Here is an 18,594-nt window from a genome sequence, read left to right as displayed (position 1 = left end):
TTCTTAGCGTTTCCTTGCAGAGAGTTCATAAACAGCTTTTATTTTTGAGACAGGGTCTTACTATGTAGCCCATCCTTGGGTTATGTAGAACTTTGTGCAGCTCCTGTGAGCCTTGGCCTGCTGGAGCTCCAGGTGTGTGGCACTACTCCAGGGCCTCAGCTTTAGGGAGCTGAGCTTTAGGGAGCATTGACTACAAAGGCTTCCTGGGCATTCAGCACTAACTTACTCCCGTCTTCACGTGGGCCTGGGTGGAGTCAGTGTAGCTGCCCTGCTGTTCATGTGTGGTCTCTACGAGAGTCCTTTTGCCCTGCTCCTCCGTCTCCCTTGGTGCTTGTCTCATCTCTTGCCCTCTGCCTCATTACAGTCTCTCTACAGTAGCAGGACTGTTTCTAAAATCTGGCTGACATCTTTGGACTAATACCCACAAGAACTTTACTAAATGTAAATGAATTGAGATGACTTTTCCTCCTCCAGTTACTACACAGCCTTTTCGTTCCTCTGCATCAACACACTTATGTATTTATTAAGTAGCTTTTCCTTATTTCCTGTGTAGACCTGGGCTATTTCATACTCATCTGTACTTTGAAAAAATAAAACTTTGTTTTATGGTGAAATGAATGGTTTCTTGTGAGAAGGTATCCTGAAGGGATTAGACCAGTATTTGGCAAGCCTTGTCATTGGAAGGATACAGTTGATCATATAAACCGTCTATCAGGGAATATTGAAACATCACAAGAACAACCTATTTGTATAGGACCCTAAGAGATTAGAGAAATCTTTTTAACCAATAAATGATTTTTAAAAATCTGCAGTTAGTTTTTCTTTTTTTCTTTTTTTTTCTTTTTTTTTTTTTTTTTTTTTTGTTTGTTTGTTTTTTTGTTTTTGGTTTTTCAAGACAGGGTTTCTCTGTGTAGCCCTGGCTGTCCTGGAACCGGCTGTGTAGACTTCTGCCTGCCTCTGTCTCCTGAGTGCGGGGATTAAAGGCGCACAACACCCAACTTGTAGTTAATTCTTATCCTGAATAGCTCACTCAGTATCTCCCATGCTTGTCTCACTTATCACAATATTAGCAGTTCTGTGCCTGTTGAGCCTCCTCAGACACTTTCTCGCTGGCCTCATCGTAACCTGTGACACCTATTGTCACTTAGACATCGTCTGTCATTACAGTTTCTCCTTAGCATTCCATGCTCCACCACTGACATACACCAGTCTCTTTATACGAAAAGTCTTAGTCCTGTCTGCGAAGTATCAAAGACCTCTAACCCCTCTCCAGTTTCCCTGAAACCTATTTGGCTCCCACAGCCTCTGCACCCCTGCCTCCTGTTCTTTCCCTCCCTCCACCCAGGACTCTGTTGGCATAAGAACATGGTTTCTCGGTTCTTCAGTATTTCTCCTTACACCAAGCATGGAGGAAGCATCTTCTGGATGTTCTCCCACTTAAGTTTGGCTTATCAACATGGAATGGAGGGGAGCAAAGTAAGAGAGAGGTCACAGGAATAAGAAGAAGGCTGGGACAGGAAGGACTGACCAGTGTGACCGCCTGCTTCTTGAATGATTTCAGTGTGTTGTTAGATTGTGAGCTGTGGGGCAGGGCTCTGTCTCCTGGCTTATGTAAGGAAAGTCTTGGTGTGATGAAAGGAGTCTTTGATTGCTTCCTGCAGGAGAAGTTGACCAGAGACACTCTTCACAATAGCCATGCGATTGAAATCAAGACCACTTTCCTCTCACCTAGATTTTACCTGGAACCACTGGAAAATACAGACCTGACCATATCCTCAGAAAGGAAAGGAGGAAGGAGGGGCCATCCATTTTCCTTCTGCTAACACAGCGGGGGGTGGCATCAGGAAGGAGAGCCAAAGCACAGAGCTTAGGCGACCAACTCTTGAGTGATCCTAGCAGCCTTCTCCATGTTTCTAGTAGCAGCTTTCCCTTAGTTAGCTTTAGTACATTGACCAGGCTAGACATTAGCTGTAACCATGGGGACTGGGCCTGTAGCTCAGAGCTGAGGTGCTGCTAAGTATGTGGGGAGGCAGGCACTTGGCTAAGCATTCAACCCATGTTAGCTAATTCAACTGTTGCAATGATCCTGTGATGCTAGAGACATTCATGATTGACATTTCTTATGGATGGGAAGCATAGACCTACAGTAGCTACAGAGCCTTTTCTAGGTCCTGTGCTCTGGCCTGCTCTTTTCCTCCTCCTCCTCCTCCCCTTCTTCCTCCTCCTCTTCTACTACTACCCCCACCCGGACTAAATGAGATTGGCTTTTTTTCTTTTTTCAAAATAAGAGTGCTATCTCTTTTTCATATTATTCAAACAATAAAATATTCTTTTAAAAATTCAGAGCTGGACCTGGGAGCTAATCCTAGCTACTCAGGAGGCTAAGGCAGGAGGATGGCAAATTTGTGGCCAACCTGAGCAATTCAACAAGACTGTCTTAAATAATTAAAAAGGACTAGGGATACCTGGTATAGAAGTAGCTCTACGTTCAAGCCCAGGACCATGGGTGGGACATGGATTCAGACACACTACTTTTATAAGTAATTTTGATTTACTGAGACAGGAGCTCACAGAGTTTCCCAAGGTGATCTCAAACCCACAGTCCTCTGCCTCTGCCTTCCAAGTGCTGATACTGCAGCCATGGGCCACTGTGACCTACTCTAAATAACTTTTCAGTCAAAGTGTGCAAAGGAAAGGGTGAGAATTATTCATACCACTTGCAGAGCTCACTGAACATGTTATGCTATCAGGTATTTCACAGATGCACATAGACATGCATAATACACATACTCATTTTTTCGTTTTTGGTTTCTCAAGACAGGGTTTCTCTGTGTAGCCCTAGCTATTCTGGAACTCACTCTGTAGACCAGGCTGACCTCAAACTCGAGATCTGCCTGCCTCTGCCTCTGTCTCTGCCTCCTCAGTGCAGGCATTAAAAGTGTGTGTGTGTGTGTGTGTGTGTGTGTGTGTGTGTGTGTGTGTGTGTGTATTCATTCTTAAAGAGAGTGACCTTTACAAAATTACGACCTTCCAACTTTTAAGTTAGCCAAGTAACTTAGCCAGATAACACAGGCAGCTGGCAGTGCTAGGCGGCTGTTGAGGCTTTCAGTTTTACTCTTTATCCCACTATATGGCTGCCCCTCACTTAAGCACCGAGGAACTAAGAGCCTCATTGTCATGGCACCAACGACTCCTTCCATATCTATACCCTCACCCCCTGCCTGAAATCAGTGTGACTCACTGTGAATCTTATTAGCAAACCTGTATCTCCCATGTGGTAAGAGCATCACATTGCTTTTTAACAAGCTGCTGCCAGATTACTGAAATGGACCTGGCCCTTGGCTGGGTCTGAGGTGGACCGTGGAGCTGCGGAGCCGGCAGACGCCATGGCCAGGCCGCCACTGTGGAGTCACAGAGCTTAGCCGCAGATTCTCATCTGCATTGACTCTGTGGTCTTTCATTTTCCTCAACCCTACTTTTAATGATGGTTCTTAAAAGCATTAGCCTCCCTTCCAGCCCAGTACCCACCAGAGGTAGTGGAAAAGAATGGTTATTAGGATATGGGAGAAGTGGACCTGTTTAGAAATGGTTCTCTGAAACAAATCCCATCTGCGTTTTCAGGAAATTAGCAGTTCAGTTCTCAGGTCAGCAGCAGTAGCTCGATCCATTTGCAAACACTTCATGGTTATACCAGCAGTCTAGTTCAGAAGCATCAGGATAGCAGCCACAGTAGCACAACCTAGCAGGAACCGCCAGGCCTCAGCCGAACCTGCGTGAGTCAACAGTGGAGAGCAGAAGTTCTCAGCTGTGCCTCTCTCTGTGAAGCGAAGGTCAGCGAGGACTTGAGAGACCAAGAAGCATCACAAAGCTACCTCCACAAGCAAGCCCCTCTTGCTCAAACAGTCCGTTGAGTCCTATTTTCTCTCCAAACATCATGTATCCTCCACAGGTTTTGCCTCAGCATGAGTCTGTGTTGGCTGACATCATTCTGCCAATTGGCCCGAGTCTGAAGAAGGGGCAAGAAGCCACCAGTACCCCACCAGAAGTCTTGTGTGTTTCTATGGAGTCAAGACAAATGGAGCTCAACAGTGCAGTGCAAGGCAGACCAGTGCATGTGTGTCTTTAGCAAAGAATCCTCCATCACAAGTCCCTTCACATGCTTACTTTAGCAAAACATCCCTTCGCCTGTGTCGGCCTCAGCAAAACACCATCCGATACAACTGACTTTCCAAAGATCCCTTAAGTTTCCACTTCGACTCTTCCCCCAAAAATAATACTTTTGTACCTATTTCACTTTCATAGTTTAATGCACTTTCTCCAGAAGACCAAGTGGGTGATGGGCCGGAAGGGAGGCTAAAACATGTAAGAACCATTAAAAGTAGGGGTGAGGAAAATGAAGGACCGCAGAGTCGATGCAGATGAGAATCTGCAGCTAAGCTCCGTGACTCCACAGCGGCGGCCTGGCCACGGCGTCTCTTTAAACCTCTAACTCCACAAGTTTTAGCTCTGCCGCATCATTACTTTAATAAACTACCCGCTCAACCTCTCTTTTCCCACCTCAGAGGTGCCTGGGCTCCTCCCTTCGCCTGCTGGCTATCACTTTAGTGTATTCACCGTCACAGGGAGGGGTTGTCTTCCTCCACCCAGCCTAGCAGGAGCTGTCCGGTCGCTCTGGAGCCTGGTCCCTCCTGAGCTCTTCCTCTCACTCCCCTCCCAGCCAGCCCTGGAATCCCTGCGGGCACACCAGAGTCGGATCTGTGGCCTGGTGGGATTGCTGTTGGCATGGCTGTGTCCCTGGGGGCTTTCTTCTGCATCTGCTGAGGAAGAATGTATTCACTTGAAGTTCTGCTGGTCAGACCCTTATCAAGAACGCAGTGTCAGACATGAAGAGCTGACTAAGCGTCACAGTTCCTTTTCTTTGAACCCCAGCGTCACCTTGGTGATCTGTATACAAAACCCTTGTCATAGCCATTAACAGTGGTTGGCCCGTAAGATTCCTTCTGGTGGGATTTGTTGATTTTTAAAATGTGTGTGTGTGTGTGTGTGTGTGTGTGTGTGTGTGTGTGTGTGTGTGTGTGTGTGTGTAGGGAAAGAGAAAGAATGAGAGCTGCAAGGAGATACAGAAAGAATGTGAGTGTGCATGTGTCACTGTGTGTGAAGGCCAGAGGACATCTTTAAAGAGTTGGCTCTTTGCTTCCACTGCGTGTTTAGGGGTAAAACTCTGATCATGCTTGCACAGCAAATGCTTTTATCCACTAAGCCATCTGGCCAGTGTCTGTTGGATTTGAGTGCACATGGATGTTGATCTGGAAGTAAGGATGTTAGAGAAAACCTGGAGCCAGCAGAGACAAGGGGGAAGCCACCAGGGCCATACATGCATCTCTGAATAGACGAGCTAGAGGGAAAACGGCAAGTCTGGCAGGTGAGGGAGGAAGCCACATGCCTAATGGGATGCTCCACGTCTAGTAACTGCAGCAGACGGGTGGGGAGGGCAGAGAACAGTTCGTAGGCTGGGGCCAAGACTCTGACTATACCGTTGGTGCCCTGCTGTGTCCATCTGTGTGGTTGGCCTCCAGGAAGGAGGTGAATCACAGAAGTCACAGAGGCTTAGGTTTCTCATGGTGTGTGAGCCAAAAGAGAGTCAGACAAGAGCTGACCAAGGTGGGCCAGGACAGAGAGGAGAGACTTATGGTTGTTAGGACATAGGGATCAAACAAGGGAGTGGAAGGCTGTGGATGGGGACGGGGGCAGCATGGTGGATAAATAGTTTGGTGATTGTTGAAACTTGTTTCTTCCTAAGTGTCCTGTTCCAAGTGTCCTCAGCAGGACGCAAGAGCCATCTTCACATTTGATGGTGGCCCTGATAGGGTGGCTCTGAGATTGGGTATTGTGTACCTACAGCATTGCTCTCTCTGTGTAGGCTCTGAGATTGGGTATTGTGTACCTACAGCATTGCTCTCTCTGTGTAGGCTCTGAGATTGGGTATTGTGTACCTACAGCATTGCTCTCTCTGTGTAGGCTCTGAGATTGGGTATTGTGTACCTACAGTATTGCTCTCTCTGTGTAGGCTCTGAGATTGGGTATTGTGCACCTACAGCATTGCTCTCTCTGTGTAGGCTCTGAGATTGTGTATTGTGCACCTACAGCATTGCTCTCTCTGTGTAGGCTCTGAGATTGGGTATTGTGTACCTACAGCATTGCTCTCTCTGTGTAGGCTCTGAGATTGGGTATTGTGTACCTACAGCATTGCTCTCTCTGTGTAGGCTCTGAGATTGGGTATTGTGTACCTACAGCATTGCTCTCTCTGTGTAGGCTTGCTTCGGCTACCTGGCCTCTTTAGTTCTATTCCTAGATTCCTCAAGGCTTTTATCATGAAGGAATGTCAAATAATGTCAAAGGCCTTTTCTGCATCTACTGAGGCAATCATAGAATTCAGAAATACTTAGTCTGCTTCTGTGCTGTATGGCATCTGTTGACCTGGTCTACATCTTTGCAATGATGCCATCTTGGTTGCAATGTATCATCTTTTTAATGTGTTCTTAAATTCAGTTTGCAGGTATTTTATTGGGAATGTTTATGCCTATGTTTATCAGTGAAATTGTTTCATAGTGTCCTTAATTTTTTGTTCTGTCCTTAGCCAGTTTTGGTATTAGGCTAATGTTAGATTTGTAGAATGACTTTGATATAGTGTTGTCTTTCTCCTCCTGTTTTATAGAACAATTTGAGGAACATGGTGGTAGCTTTTCTTTGATTGTATGGTAGAATTTACAATGAATCCATCCAATCCTGGATACCATTGTTAGACTCTATTGCACCTTCAGTGTCATTGATATTTATAGATAACATTAAATTACTTCTATCTTCCTGATTTAATCTTGGTGAGTTGTATGTATCTAGAAATGTATCTATTTCTTCTAAATTTTCCAGTCCTTTGGAAGTTTTCAATATATTCTATAATAATCCTCTGGATTTCACTGGAATCTGTAGTACCCTCACTTTTTTTCATCTTTAATGTCATTAGTGTGAGCCTTTTTTCTCTTTATTTGGTTAAATTGACTAGCTATTTTCAACATCTTTGTGTTTTGTTTTAGTCCAAGGACACGGTCTTTGTTCGATGTAATTCTGTGTGTCCTTCTCTTAGTCTCCATTTCACCAACTCTGCTCTGACCCTATCTGTTGCCGCCTATTGTTTTAGGACCAACTTAGCTTTGTTTTTCTAAGACCTTGAGATACATCACTAGGTTATTTATTTCAGCTCTCTTTAGGTAAAAGAAAGTGTTATTGTGTGTGAGAGAGATTGGGGGTCGCATGTTTGGAACAATGCATAACTTTGTAAAATTGATTCTCTTTTCCTGCCTTTAAAGTGTGATCTGGGCATCAAGTTCAGGTCACATGACTTTCAGGGCAAGTGCCTTTACCCACTGAGCTACCCCACTGGCCTTCTAACAGTTAATATGTGCAGTCATCACCATAACTTTCCTCCTAGAGCTCCTGGCTATATTTCAAAGGTTCTGATGAGTACTGATGTCATTCAATTCTAAGAATTTGTAAATTTCTCTCAATTTCTTCAACAACCCACTCATCCCTCAGAGGGTAGTGTTCAGTCTCCAGCTCTTGGTGTGGTTTTGGTTTCCTCCTGCTATTGTCCCTTCTAGTTTTATCCAGTGGAAACTGAAAAGACATAAAGCATTAACTTTTACTTGTGTGCTGCTGTTATGACTTGTCTTGTAGCCTATAATGTAACCTCTGTTAGAGGATGGCCCGTGGGCTGCTGAGGAATGTATATCCCATATCCATTGGATGGAATAGTCTATAGAGTTATTAATTTATAGTTTAATCTGCAGTTTCCTGATTGTTAGCGTGGTGATCTATCTAAGAGAAGAATGATATTATTATTGTCAGGACTATCTGACCTTTTGCTGTTTGTTTTTATGAAAGACTTAATGCTTATATATTACAGTTATTACATTTTGTTAATGAATTGTTGGGTTGAATGAAAATACATTATATGCATACATGAATATTAAATAATGTATTTAATTAAAAATAACTCTAAAAAATTTGATACTTAAGTGAAACACAAAGAACCTTATGTTATAGAAAAAATTTTAAAGAAAATCACAGCTTCCCATGCAAGCCAGAGGAACCAGCACCCATGTAAAAGGCACATCTGTGATCCCAACACAGAAGGGCAAGGACAAGAGGGTCCCTAGAGCTTCCCAGCCAGCTAGCGTACCCAAATCCCTACTTCCAGGTTTAGAGACCTTGTTTCAAAAATTAAGGTAAAGGGGCAACTAAAGAGACATTTAGCATTGACTTTTGGATTCCATACACATGTGTGGGCCAGTGTGCATGCACACATGTACACACACACACATCACACACACACACACATCACACACACACATCACACACACACACACATCACCACATACACACATCACACATACACACACACATCACACACACTACACACACACACATACACACATACACACACACACACATACACACACACACACACACACACACACACACACACACACACACACTCGCACATAATGCCATCACAGCCTAGAGATGTTGGCCAAACCTTAGGTATATGTGAGATTTTAATAATGCTTTTTAGAAGTTCAATGTCAAAAGACAGGATGCCCCTTTTGAACCCTCCAGTGGACTGGGTCAAACTGTTACACATTTGGGATAGAGAAGGAAATGCCCTTTGGTACGTATGGTTTTTAACTCTTCCACTTTTTTTTCTCAAACCGTTATTATGTTTGAGTCCTGATCCTTCTCATCAAGAAAATGCTGTTTGGCTTTTGTGCAATGGTGGTTGTTGTTGAGTGGAATACCATGTGTGTACTCTGTAAGTTCTGGGTGGTCATACTTTCAAAAGGATTCTGTCCTTTTTCGTGTTGAATCAGCTCATGGGTAATGATGTGCTCTTGAGGGTCATGTGGTAATATTAGTTTTAAATTTACTGTCTTTGGTTGTGTGTTCTGAAGGGGTGTCACTTACTCTCCTCTACTTGTCTTCTTATTCCTTGCTGTAGCGCATAAAATCAGGCAGAGACAGCGGCGGGGGCTCTCGCAGCAAACGAGAGGGGAGCGCTGGCAGTGGTGAGTGTCTCTGTGCACTGAGCACTGAATATGACAAGTTCCTAGAAACACTGAGATCATTGAGAAGTGTGTTTTATGTTTTATGTTCTTTGTCTGTTCATTTGTATACACAGTAACACCTCACTCTAACTTGGCAAGGGATTGTTCTGATAGGAGTATACATTTACCATATTTGAGCTCTTTAATTACATACCTGCTTCTGCTCATTGATTATCAAGTTCAGGTTGGGGACTGGCATAGATGGGCATATGAATGAGGTTTTACTGTGTTATGATTTTAAAATTCCCATGTAAAGAACTTAGCATGAGATGTCATGTGGTCTCAGGGATGCTGCCAGCCGGATCTTCAGTCTGGCCTCGGTGGCAGTGCAGTCTAATGAGAAGATGTGGTCAAATCCTTTCTTGATCTCGACAGCACACGTGGGCTTATGAGCCAACCATAAATACTTTACATGATTTTCAAGGTCTTGACATTTTAAATCCCTCAATTTTGGCTCCTTGTGACATCATTTTTTAGTAAAGCATTATAGTGAATTTTCTATTCCATTTCCCGGCTTCTGTGAGGTTGTAGTAATGACAGTAGAAATGTTCTAAAGATGCTGACGGAAAGGACCATAAATGCTAAATTAAGATCTCTGATTTTTCCCTACATCCTCTCATTCCCACGCCCAAGACTGTCCTGCACATGCCCTGCTCTGGCTAATTAACCATCAGTGTACCTTGTAGCTCACTTGTATGACAGTGACAGAGGGAGAGGAGTAGGCTGTGGTCAACTACTCAAGACAAGACAATTGACATCTAGGTAGAAGGCACAGGGTTCAAAGCCACTGCCAGGGCTGTATGGGTAGGGAATACACATGGGTTTTCTGATTTTTTCTGTGGATAGAAATGCAGTTGAGACAAAGATCCTATCATGAATTCAAAACTCTGCTTTGCTAAGTAAGTTTGCACAATTGTAGTTATCAGTGACATGTAGTTCTAGCCAGACAGCTTGGTTCCTTGAGGGCCAACCTCCTCCAAGTAAACCTCTAGCCCCTGGCCTGTTTCTCCTTAGTCCACAGGAGCCGTGACACACAGTGTGAGAAGTGAGAAGAACAGTGTTGAGCCTAGGTCGAAGGAGCATCACAGGCAGTGTGCTGTGTCCCGGAGCAGTTGTCCCTTGTCAGTGTCCCATAGCCTGGCTGTATACCGCTGTCTTTTTGCTGACCCTAGCTCCCAGATACCTCCCCAGCTCCTGCTTTGTAGACTCCACTTGACCTTCAGGAAGCTGAGCTGCATCTTGAGTCTGCACGATCTAGGCCACCACTCCTTCATCAGCTGGAGGCAGCTGGAACATCCGCAGGCTCTGACCAGAGGTTCTGAGCTAAGCAGGTTGTGAAGCCAGGAGTTAGTGTGAAGTATTAGCCACATATACCACCGCACAGTGTTAATGCAGGGTCACATATGAATAGCACACTGAAAAGAATAAAACCGGACCATAGGTATAAAACATGTTATATAACATGTTTTATACCTAAGAAGTAACATGTGGTGACCTGAAAACATGACCTTCACAGCTTACAGACTTTGACTGTAAGTGAGAGACTAAGGATCTATTTCAAAAAATTGTATTAGTCAAGTATTGTACAGCCAGAATCTGTACATGAATTAAAAGAAACTCCTGACCCAGGCCAAGTGCCACCCACCTGTGATCTCAGCCCTGGGCGACTGAGGCAGAGAGAAGATCTGGAGTTCTGGGCCAACGTGGGCCACACTCCAAGACCCTATCATCTCTCCCCTTCCCCAAAAGAAAGAAACTCTAGAAGGTTCCCCAACCAAACTGATAATGCATGATTATAAACAGGAAGACAGGGGCTGGAGAGATGGCTCGGTGGTTAAGAGCTCCAACTGCTCTTCCAGAGGCCCTGAGTTCAATTCCCAGCAACCACATGGTGGCTCACAACCATCTGTAATGGGATCCGATGCCCTCTCCTGGTTTGTCTGAAGACAGCTACAGTGCACTCACATACGTAAAATAAATAAAAAAATCTTAAAAAAAAAAAACAAAAAACAAAAAACAGGAAGACATGTGACCTGCACTCTTCTAATGAGCGTCCCTTTGATAGCTCATCTTTGAGATAGTCACTGTGCAGTAAATTCTAGGACTAGACTGGGTGAAAGCACTCCCACCTGTAAGCCCGCACTCCGAAGGCTGAGGCAGGAGGATCACCACAAGTCTGAAGTCAGCCTATGCTAAACAGTGAGTTACCAGATCCACCTGGCCTACAAAGTGAGACTGTCTCAAAATAACTGAACCAGACTTAAAGAAAGGAGAAAAAAGTTCTCCCAGCAGCCTCCTCAGACTCTGAGGACACATCTCTGTAAAGCGCGAGTTTTCAGGATAAAGGCGAGCCTGTTCCCAAAGCTCAGGGCTGCCCGTTCCTTTGTAGCCGGGTGAACTCCCTCTGGAAGCCTGCCTTGGAGACCCCAGGCCTGGAAGGATGTGCTGCAGGAGGGAGTCTGGGAAGTCTGCCCAGGGCTCGGCAGTATACAGGAAGTACAGGAAGGCTGCTCAGCCCACCCCCACCTGGCGGCCCTTCCCACCTCCTTCCTCCTCACAGTGGAGTGAGAGAAGGAAGCCTCTGTCAGGGATGCTGCCAGAGCCCCACCTCCCCACTGCTTCCCTGCCAACTTTAATCAAGTTTGCTTTCTCCCATCCAGTCCGTTTCAGGCCAAAACAAATACTTACACACAAGTGAGCTTTATGCTCACAAAACGCTGCTCTGAGGAGAAACTCAACCCTGGTGGCACTTTCCAAGCAAGGCCTCATGTCGCTTGGTTTGCTTGGCACCAGTTTAAAGGGCAGCTGGGGGCCTTCCCTGGGTGCTGCCGTCTCTCCTAACTTTGGCCTTTTTGTTCCGTATTTTCTAACGCCTCAAGCGTGTCAATCCTGACTTCATCCTGTTGTCAGGTGTGAAGGCCTCTGTCAGCACCTACCCTGAAATCAGTATAAACAAGCTATGACCGCCATCTTCCGTCCTGCCTTGAGAATCCACCACCCCACCCCACCCCTGCCTTCAGGTACTCTTCATTTCCATTCCCCTTGAGGGGTTGCTGGAGGGCTAGAGCCCCTCTCCTCACCATGATGGTTAACCTTGATTCTGACAGTTTTCCAACATGGAATACTAAACCCCCACACATCCGCAGATCAGATGGGGAAGAAAGGCTTTCAACAGGGATCCACATAAAGCCTTCCTGCCTTAAGCAAGTGCCATGTCATGCGTTAAAAACAGATGCAAGAACCAGGTGTGGTGGCACAGGCACTCAGGAGACAGAGGCAGGAGGATGTCTGTGAGTTCTGGGATAGTCAGGGATATGTAGAGAGACCCTGTCTGTAGAACAAAGAAGAACTGTAGCGCCCCAGCTTTGAAAGGCTCGTCTACAGGAGTGCAAGGGACTGGCATGTGTCAGGACTGCTGGTTTGGGGAGCATAGCTGTCTCTGCAGGGTTCACATCTTGAGAGCTCTGGGTTTGTTGTTTGGGGTTTGTGTTTCAGACCAGAATAGACTCACCTCTTCCCACAGTCGCTCTGGACTCAGAATCCTCTAGAAGGCTTATTAAAAGACTGCCGAAGCCCACGCCTAGCATTTCACTACCAGCCCTACTGTCCCTACTGTCCCTGCTGTCCCTGCTGTCCCTGCTGTGGCAACCCAGCCCATGCAGAAGACCCATGGCTCCGCCTTGAGTTGATGCCAAACTTGAGTGTTATATGGTTACAGGAAAGGTAACCCTGCTGTTACCATGGCAGGTTCCCAGTATATGCCGGTAGGGTCTTCCCCTCAGGTCTCACCCTGCCATTGTCACTACAAGGATGTCACCTCAAGATGCCTCTTTCCAGGGCTCCTCAGTTATCCTCACCGACCTATTGTGGTAGGTGTTTGAGACACTTGCTATGGTGGCCAAGGCTGACTTTCAAACTTGTGGCCAAGCTGCTTCAGCCTCCCGTGGACTGAGGCCGCAGACATGGGAGGAGTTTTTGAACTTTATGTTTACAGAATTAACTAAAATGAAATAAACATAAATAATTTTAACTACTTGAACTAAAAATCCACTGCTCTTTTACAAGCTGAGTTTAGGAGTCAACGTTTAGTGACATATTTGATAGACATACAAAAAAAGATTAAACCAAGCCACAATGAATGTCAGCATCTAAAGCCAGCCACACGCTCTACATCTAAAACTCTTCATAATCCCGTTCCTGTTCTCCGTGGGTAAACTGAGGCAGAGGATAACCCTGTCTCAGCTGGTGTGCTGGTCCCGTTTCAGAGGCCAGGAAACCACCTCCACACCTCTGCTTCTCACGTGTGCCCGTTCTCACGGCCCAAGGATGCCTGCTGGTGCAAGATTCATTATCCTGCCACCATTCTGTGGGTTAATTTGAGTGCTGTGTTAGTAAGGGTTCGTTTTCAATTGCGCTTTCTTGTTTGTTTTGTGTAATTTTTAGTGGCTTGCTGTGTTTTTCGTGTGATTTTGACAGTGTCTTGGATGTGAACTCCCCCGTGAACATGTGTCTTTTATGTTCCAAGTGATTTTATAATGAAAAGAAAGCACTATGGCTCAGTGAACAGAAATTCACTTTTCAGTCAACTTTTTGAGGGACATTTGATTTGGAAATTATAGTTCTAAAAGCGGGCAATTTTTTTGTTGTTGTTGTTCTGTTTTGTTTTTTTTTTTTTAACTAGAATAGCTCTCAATATTTTTTCTGGAATTTTATGGCATTGAAGAGTGAAAAGACAACACTTCTATGCCCCAGGAGTAGAGAGAGCCCGGATTGTACCCTGGAGTGGTCACCACAGTCATACCAAGGAGTATGACACTGACACCTGAGTCGCCTGGACGGAGGGAGGGAGTAGCCACTCTTGTGGAGAATCAAGCCCTGAGGCCAGGCTGGGGACTGTCCTGCCAACCTCACCTTGAGCAGCCCTTCACTCCAAAGATGATGGGGCTGGTGTTGCTGGACACTCTAGTGTCTGACCACTTTGCAGCATGTGGCCTTCTTAGTGATAAGCATTGGAGGACCGAGGGACCCACCATGCTCGAGTCCCTCAGTGTCAGAATCTAGAACTGTACCCGTTTGTACCCACCGTTAGCTGCCCTGCAGGGCATTCCATTTGGTTTAGTGATTCTGTAGGCCAAGCCAGACCATGGATAACCTAGGCTTAAAGCATAAAGCATCTATATACATCTACCAGCAAGGGGGCATCAGACTAAATTATTAGACATAAGGGTTTGAAGGCCATGTTACTGAAAAGTTCCAACATTTTTTGCCTTTCCCCAACCATGAAAACCCATGTAGCCCTTTCTTAGCATGTTATATGTGCGAAAGACTCGGGCCTGTAGTATATCAAACCCTGCTCAGGCCAAGCGTTCTGTGACAGTAGGGATGCGTGGTACCAAGGAATTCCTTTGTTATCAAAGTGCTAGTTTACAGTGGCCTTAGCACGTACATGTCCTGAGCTGTGAGAGTCTGTGTCCATGACCCCCTCCTGAATCTTCAGTAGCCTTATACCTCAGCTGCCTCCAGAAACATCTCCCTTAACAACTTTGTGGTTTTGTGGTTTTGCTAGAGCATATGCCGTTCCTCTGGCCCTTGGCTTGTCCTGAGTTTAAGATCACTATGCTTAGTTCCCCGTCCCTGAACTCACTCAATGAACTCCTTTGTCAAACCATATGGTAAGTTAGCCTGAGCAAGTCACTGAGTGCTTTGTCATGGCTCCCTGTCAGTAACACGATACTGAAAATAGGCTCCACCTTCATAGAGTTGCCAAGAGGAAGAAGTGAGCTTACATTGACTAGGCTGGCCTTGAACTCAGAGATCTACCTGCCTCTGTCTCCTCTGTGCTAGGATTAAAGGCTGTGCCACCATTGCGCTACAACATAAAAACTTACTTTACCAGTTGTTCCCTTGGTTTTCCTTCCTGTCTTCCTATCTTTGTTTTCCGTCTTGCAGAGTCAGGGGTGGTGGCACAGGCCTTAGTCCCAGCACTTGGGAGGCAGAGGCAGGCCGATCTCTTGAGTTGGAGGCCACCTTGGTCTACAGAGCAAGTTCAAGGTCAGTCAGGGCTACACAGAGAAAAAAAAATATTAAGAAACAAAGGAAAAACAGGGGTTGAGGATTTAGCTCAGTGGTAGAGCACTTGCCTAGCAAGCGCAAGGCCCTGGGTTCGGTCCTCAGCTCCGGGAAAAAAAAAAAAAAAGAAACAAAGGAAAAAACAAAGAAACAAGATTGCTATGCAATCCAAGCTAGTCTTCAGCTCTCGTTCCTCCTGCCTCAGCCTCCAAAGTGCTGGGGTTTCAAGTGGGTACCACGAAGCCCCAGTGGACCTCTCTACCAACAATAAGGTTCCTAACCACAGCAGGTACTCAGTGAATGCCACTGTCCTTCTGCCATTCCCTCCTAGATCTGATTTCTATGTCAAGTATTTAAAGTTGAAAATGCTATTAAAGCTCTACTGACCCAGTGTTTCTTCTGCTCACCTCTTCACCGAGTCCCCGCATAGGGGCCCTCGCCCCTTGGGAGTGGTGCAAGTGACTGCAGCTGCCAGGTCAGCGTTCCCAATGTCTCCCCTGTCAGCTGACTGTGCTTAGGCCGTAGGTCAACAGGGAAGGAGTGAGGTTGAGGGTCAACGTGTGTCTGTGTAAGTGTCCATTTGCATTGGTATTCCAGATACAGACAATTCCCCACACTCCAAGACTGTATCTTCTCCATTATTTTATATCAATATCATCTTGGGAATGGAAGACCAAAAATAATTTTTAAAATTTCTGATGAATTAGAGTTATAACCTGGAGAACAAATTCAAAAGCATGATAGCCACTGTATTCGTGACATATTCTGAGGAATGGGCACTTTTATCTTCTTAGAAAGGCTTTCCTTTAGGAAGTACTGTCTTTCAAAAGTAAGTGGATACTTGACATTTGAAGGGCTTCTTAGCTTAAGAGGAAGGCAAGGCTGAAGACCCATGGGGTGTGTAATGTTCAGCGGCCCCTGATAACTTAGAAGGGCCAGTGTAGCCCTGATGAGAGCCATTACAGTCCAGTCAGAGGCAGTGACCACAGGGAGGGAAGACAGACATTGTCCTTGTGTACCTGGAAGTAGGATGTGCAGCCCCACTGGACACAAACAGCCAGCTGACTTATAAAATTAGCACTGTCGTTAAAAATCCCAAGGCAGCAACCTGCGATAAGATGGACAGGAGTGTTGTTTTGATTTGTGTCCGAATTTGGGTGGGTTTGGTTTTGTTTGTTTTCTTGAGATGGTGTCTCCCAGTGTACATTCTTGCCTGTCCTGGAACTTGCTATGTAGCCCATCCGAGGCTCGGATTTTCAGCAAACCCTCCAGCCTCTGCCTCACCAGCACTGGAATTATACATATTCACCACTGTGCCCTCAAGCTGGGAGATTGTCATAAGCCAAATGCCTGCTGGGATCTCACGGGCTCCATCACTGAGGATGCTGGACCATGCTCACCAGGACCGGAGAATGGCTCAGCAGCTGACTGCACAGGACCTGGAGTCAACTCCTAGCACTCACACAGCAGTGCAGAACTGTTTGTAACTCCAGCTCCCAGAGCTCTAACTCCCTCTTCCGGTCTCTCTGTAGGCACCAGGCATGCAGGTGGTGCACAGATGTGCATCAGGCAAAACACCCATACACATAAAATAATAAAATCAATGGCTATGTCCTTAAAAAATAATCAGAGCTGGAGAGATCATAGGTCAGCCTGTAAAGTACCTTCCATGCAAGCACAGGAGGACCCAGATTAGATCCCTAGAACCCACATAAAGAGCTGTGTGTAATGTACCTGCTTGTGACCTCAGTGCTGGGAGGTGGAGACAGAAGGGTCTCTGCAGCTTTGCCAGTAGCCAGCCTATTTTCATCAGTGACTACCAGGCTAACGAAAGACTTGTCTCCAAAAAACAAGGTCTAAGGCACCCGATGAAGAATGACATCTGAGATCATCCTCTGCCTCCAAACATGTGCATGTGTCTCCGTGCATATCTACACGCGTGTGTGCGCACAAACACACACACACACCATATACACATATACCACATACACACCACACACCACACATACACACACACCCCACACATATACACACCACACATATACACACACACCATATACACATATACCACATATACACCACACACACACACACACATACACCACACACACACTCACACACACATACCACACACCACACACACACACACACACACACACACCACCCACACCACACACACACATACACACACACACCCAACACATAACACACAAACACACCAACACCACACACACACACACACACACACACACACACACACACACACACACACACACACACACACACACACACACCACACACACACACACACACACACACACACACACACACACACACACACACACACACACACACACACACACACACACACACACACACACCACACACCACACACACACACCACACACACACACACACACACACACACACACACACACACACACACACACACACCACACACACACACACACACACACACACACACACACACACACACACACACACACACACACACACGGGAGGGGGACCCAGATTCAAACAAAGAACACATATTAGCATACTAATTGAGCCGCTTTTGGCAGCTACTGCAGGCCCTGCTACCTGCCCAGGACAGGATCTTTACCAGCTTCCTAGCTCTTTGTATGGAGGATTTGCCTTCAGAGTCCTAAGATTTGGACGCTCGAACATAACAGCTTACAGAGGTGCTGCCAGAGTGCAGTCATAATGTAAGCTAGGAAATGTCCAGAGATCCATAAAGTGAGAAAAATGCAAAGAATGTTACTGGATGTTTAAAGTGTTTTAAGGGTATGACTTCATGGAAATATCTGAGACAAAGCCGCCCGCAGGCTGTCAGGTGCGGGGAGTAAGTGCTGTGTCCTCTCCTCCTGTGCTGAGTGCTTTGGGGTCTAACACTCAGCACAGTGCAGACGCGGAGCCCACAGGTGTTCCTGTTGCCGTTACCTATGCCAGTGAGAGCCATTCTCAGTCTGGGCAGGTCGCTGCTTTGGATCTGATTTTAAACCCTCACTCTTATTCTACCCATCCAGAAAATTAACAAAAGTTCATTACATTATTTTTATGTTCTCTTTAGGTTTTTTTTTTTTCTGCCTCGAGTTTATCAAGCACTGCAAATAATTTTCACTCTTAACGCTGATAGTTATCAGTGGGCAGGGTCTAGGCTAAGTGTTTCCAGGTTCTTAGCCTCTTAAGAATGAAGTAAAAGCCCATGTGGATTGCAGGGTAGCAACAGAACAACTGAGCTGCACACTGTCAGGCTAACGGCTGCTCCCCGCTGAGGTTGCTCGGGCTCCAGCTGCTCTGTCAGGCCCCGTCCTGGAGTCCAGTTGAAAGGGAGCTTGGTTAGTAT

At 45.8% G+C, this 18,594-nt stretch overlaps 1 protein-coding gene across 4 annotated transcripts in view; it reads left to right on the top strand.

Moving 5' to 3' along the window:
• The window catches only part of Ift88 (intraflagellar transport 88), a 92,200-nt gene that overhangs the window by 71,703 nt on the left and 1,903 nt on the right, over window positions 1-18,594 (top strand). For 3 of the 4 annotated variants that reach the window (XM_032917447.1, XM_032917450.1, XM_032917448.1), the window contains one exon: window positions 9,053-9,119. In XM_032917447.1, the coding sequence (XP_032773338.1) occupies window positions 9,053-9,119 (67 nt within the window). Of the gene's footprint in view, window positions 1-3,949; window positions 4,141-9,052; window positions 9,120-18,594 lie in introns of those variants that run through there. The other variant, XM_032917449.1, reaches the window with a different exon arrangement.

This window comes from Rattus rattus, chromosome 12, assembly GCF_011064425.1.
Source record: "Rattus rattus isolate New Zealand chromosome 12, Rrattus_CSIRO_v1, whole genome shotgun sequence".
NCBI classification, from domain to species: Eukaryota; Metazoa; Chordata; class Mammalia; order Rodentia; family Muridae; genus Rattus; species Rattus rattus.
Note: the sequence above shows the minus strand (reverse complement) of the source record. Positions and strands in the feature narration are given on the sequence as shown.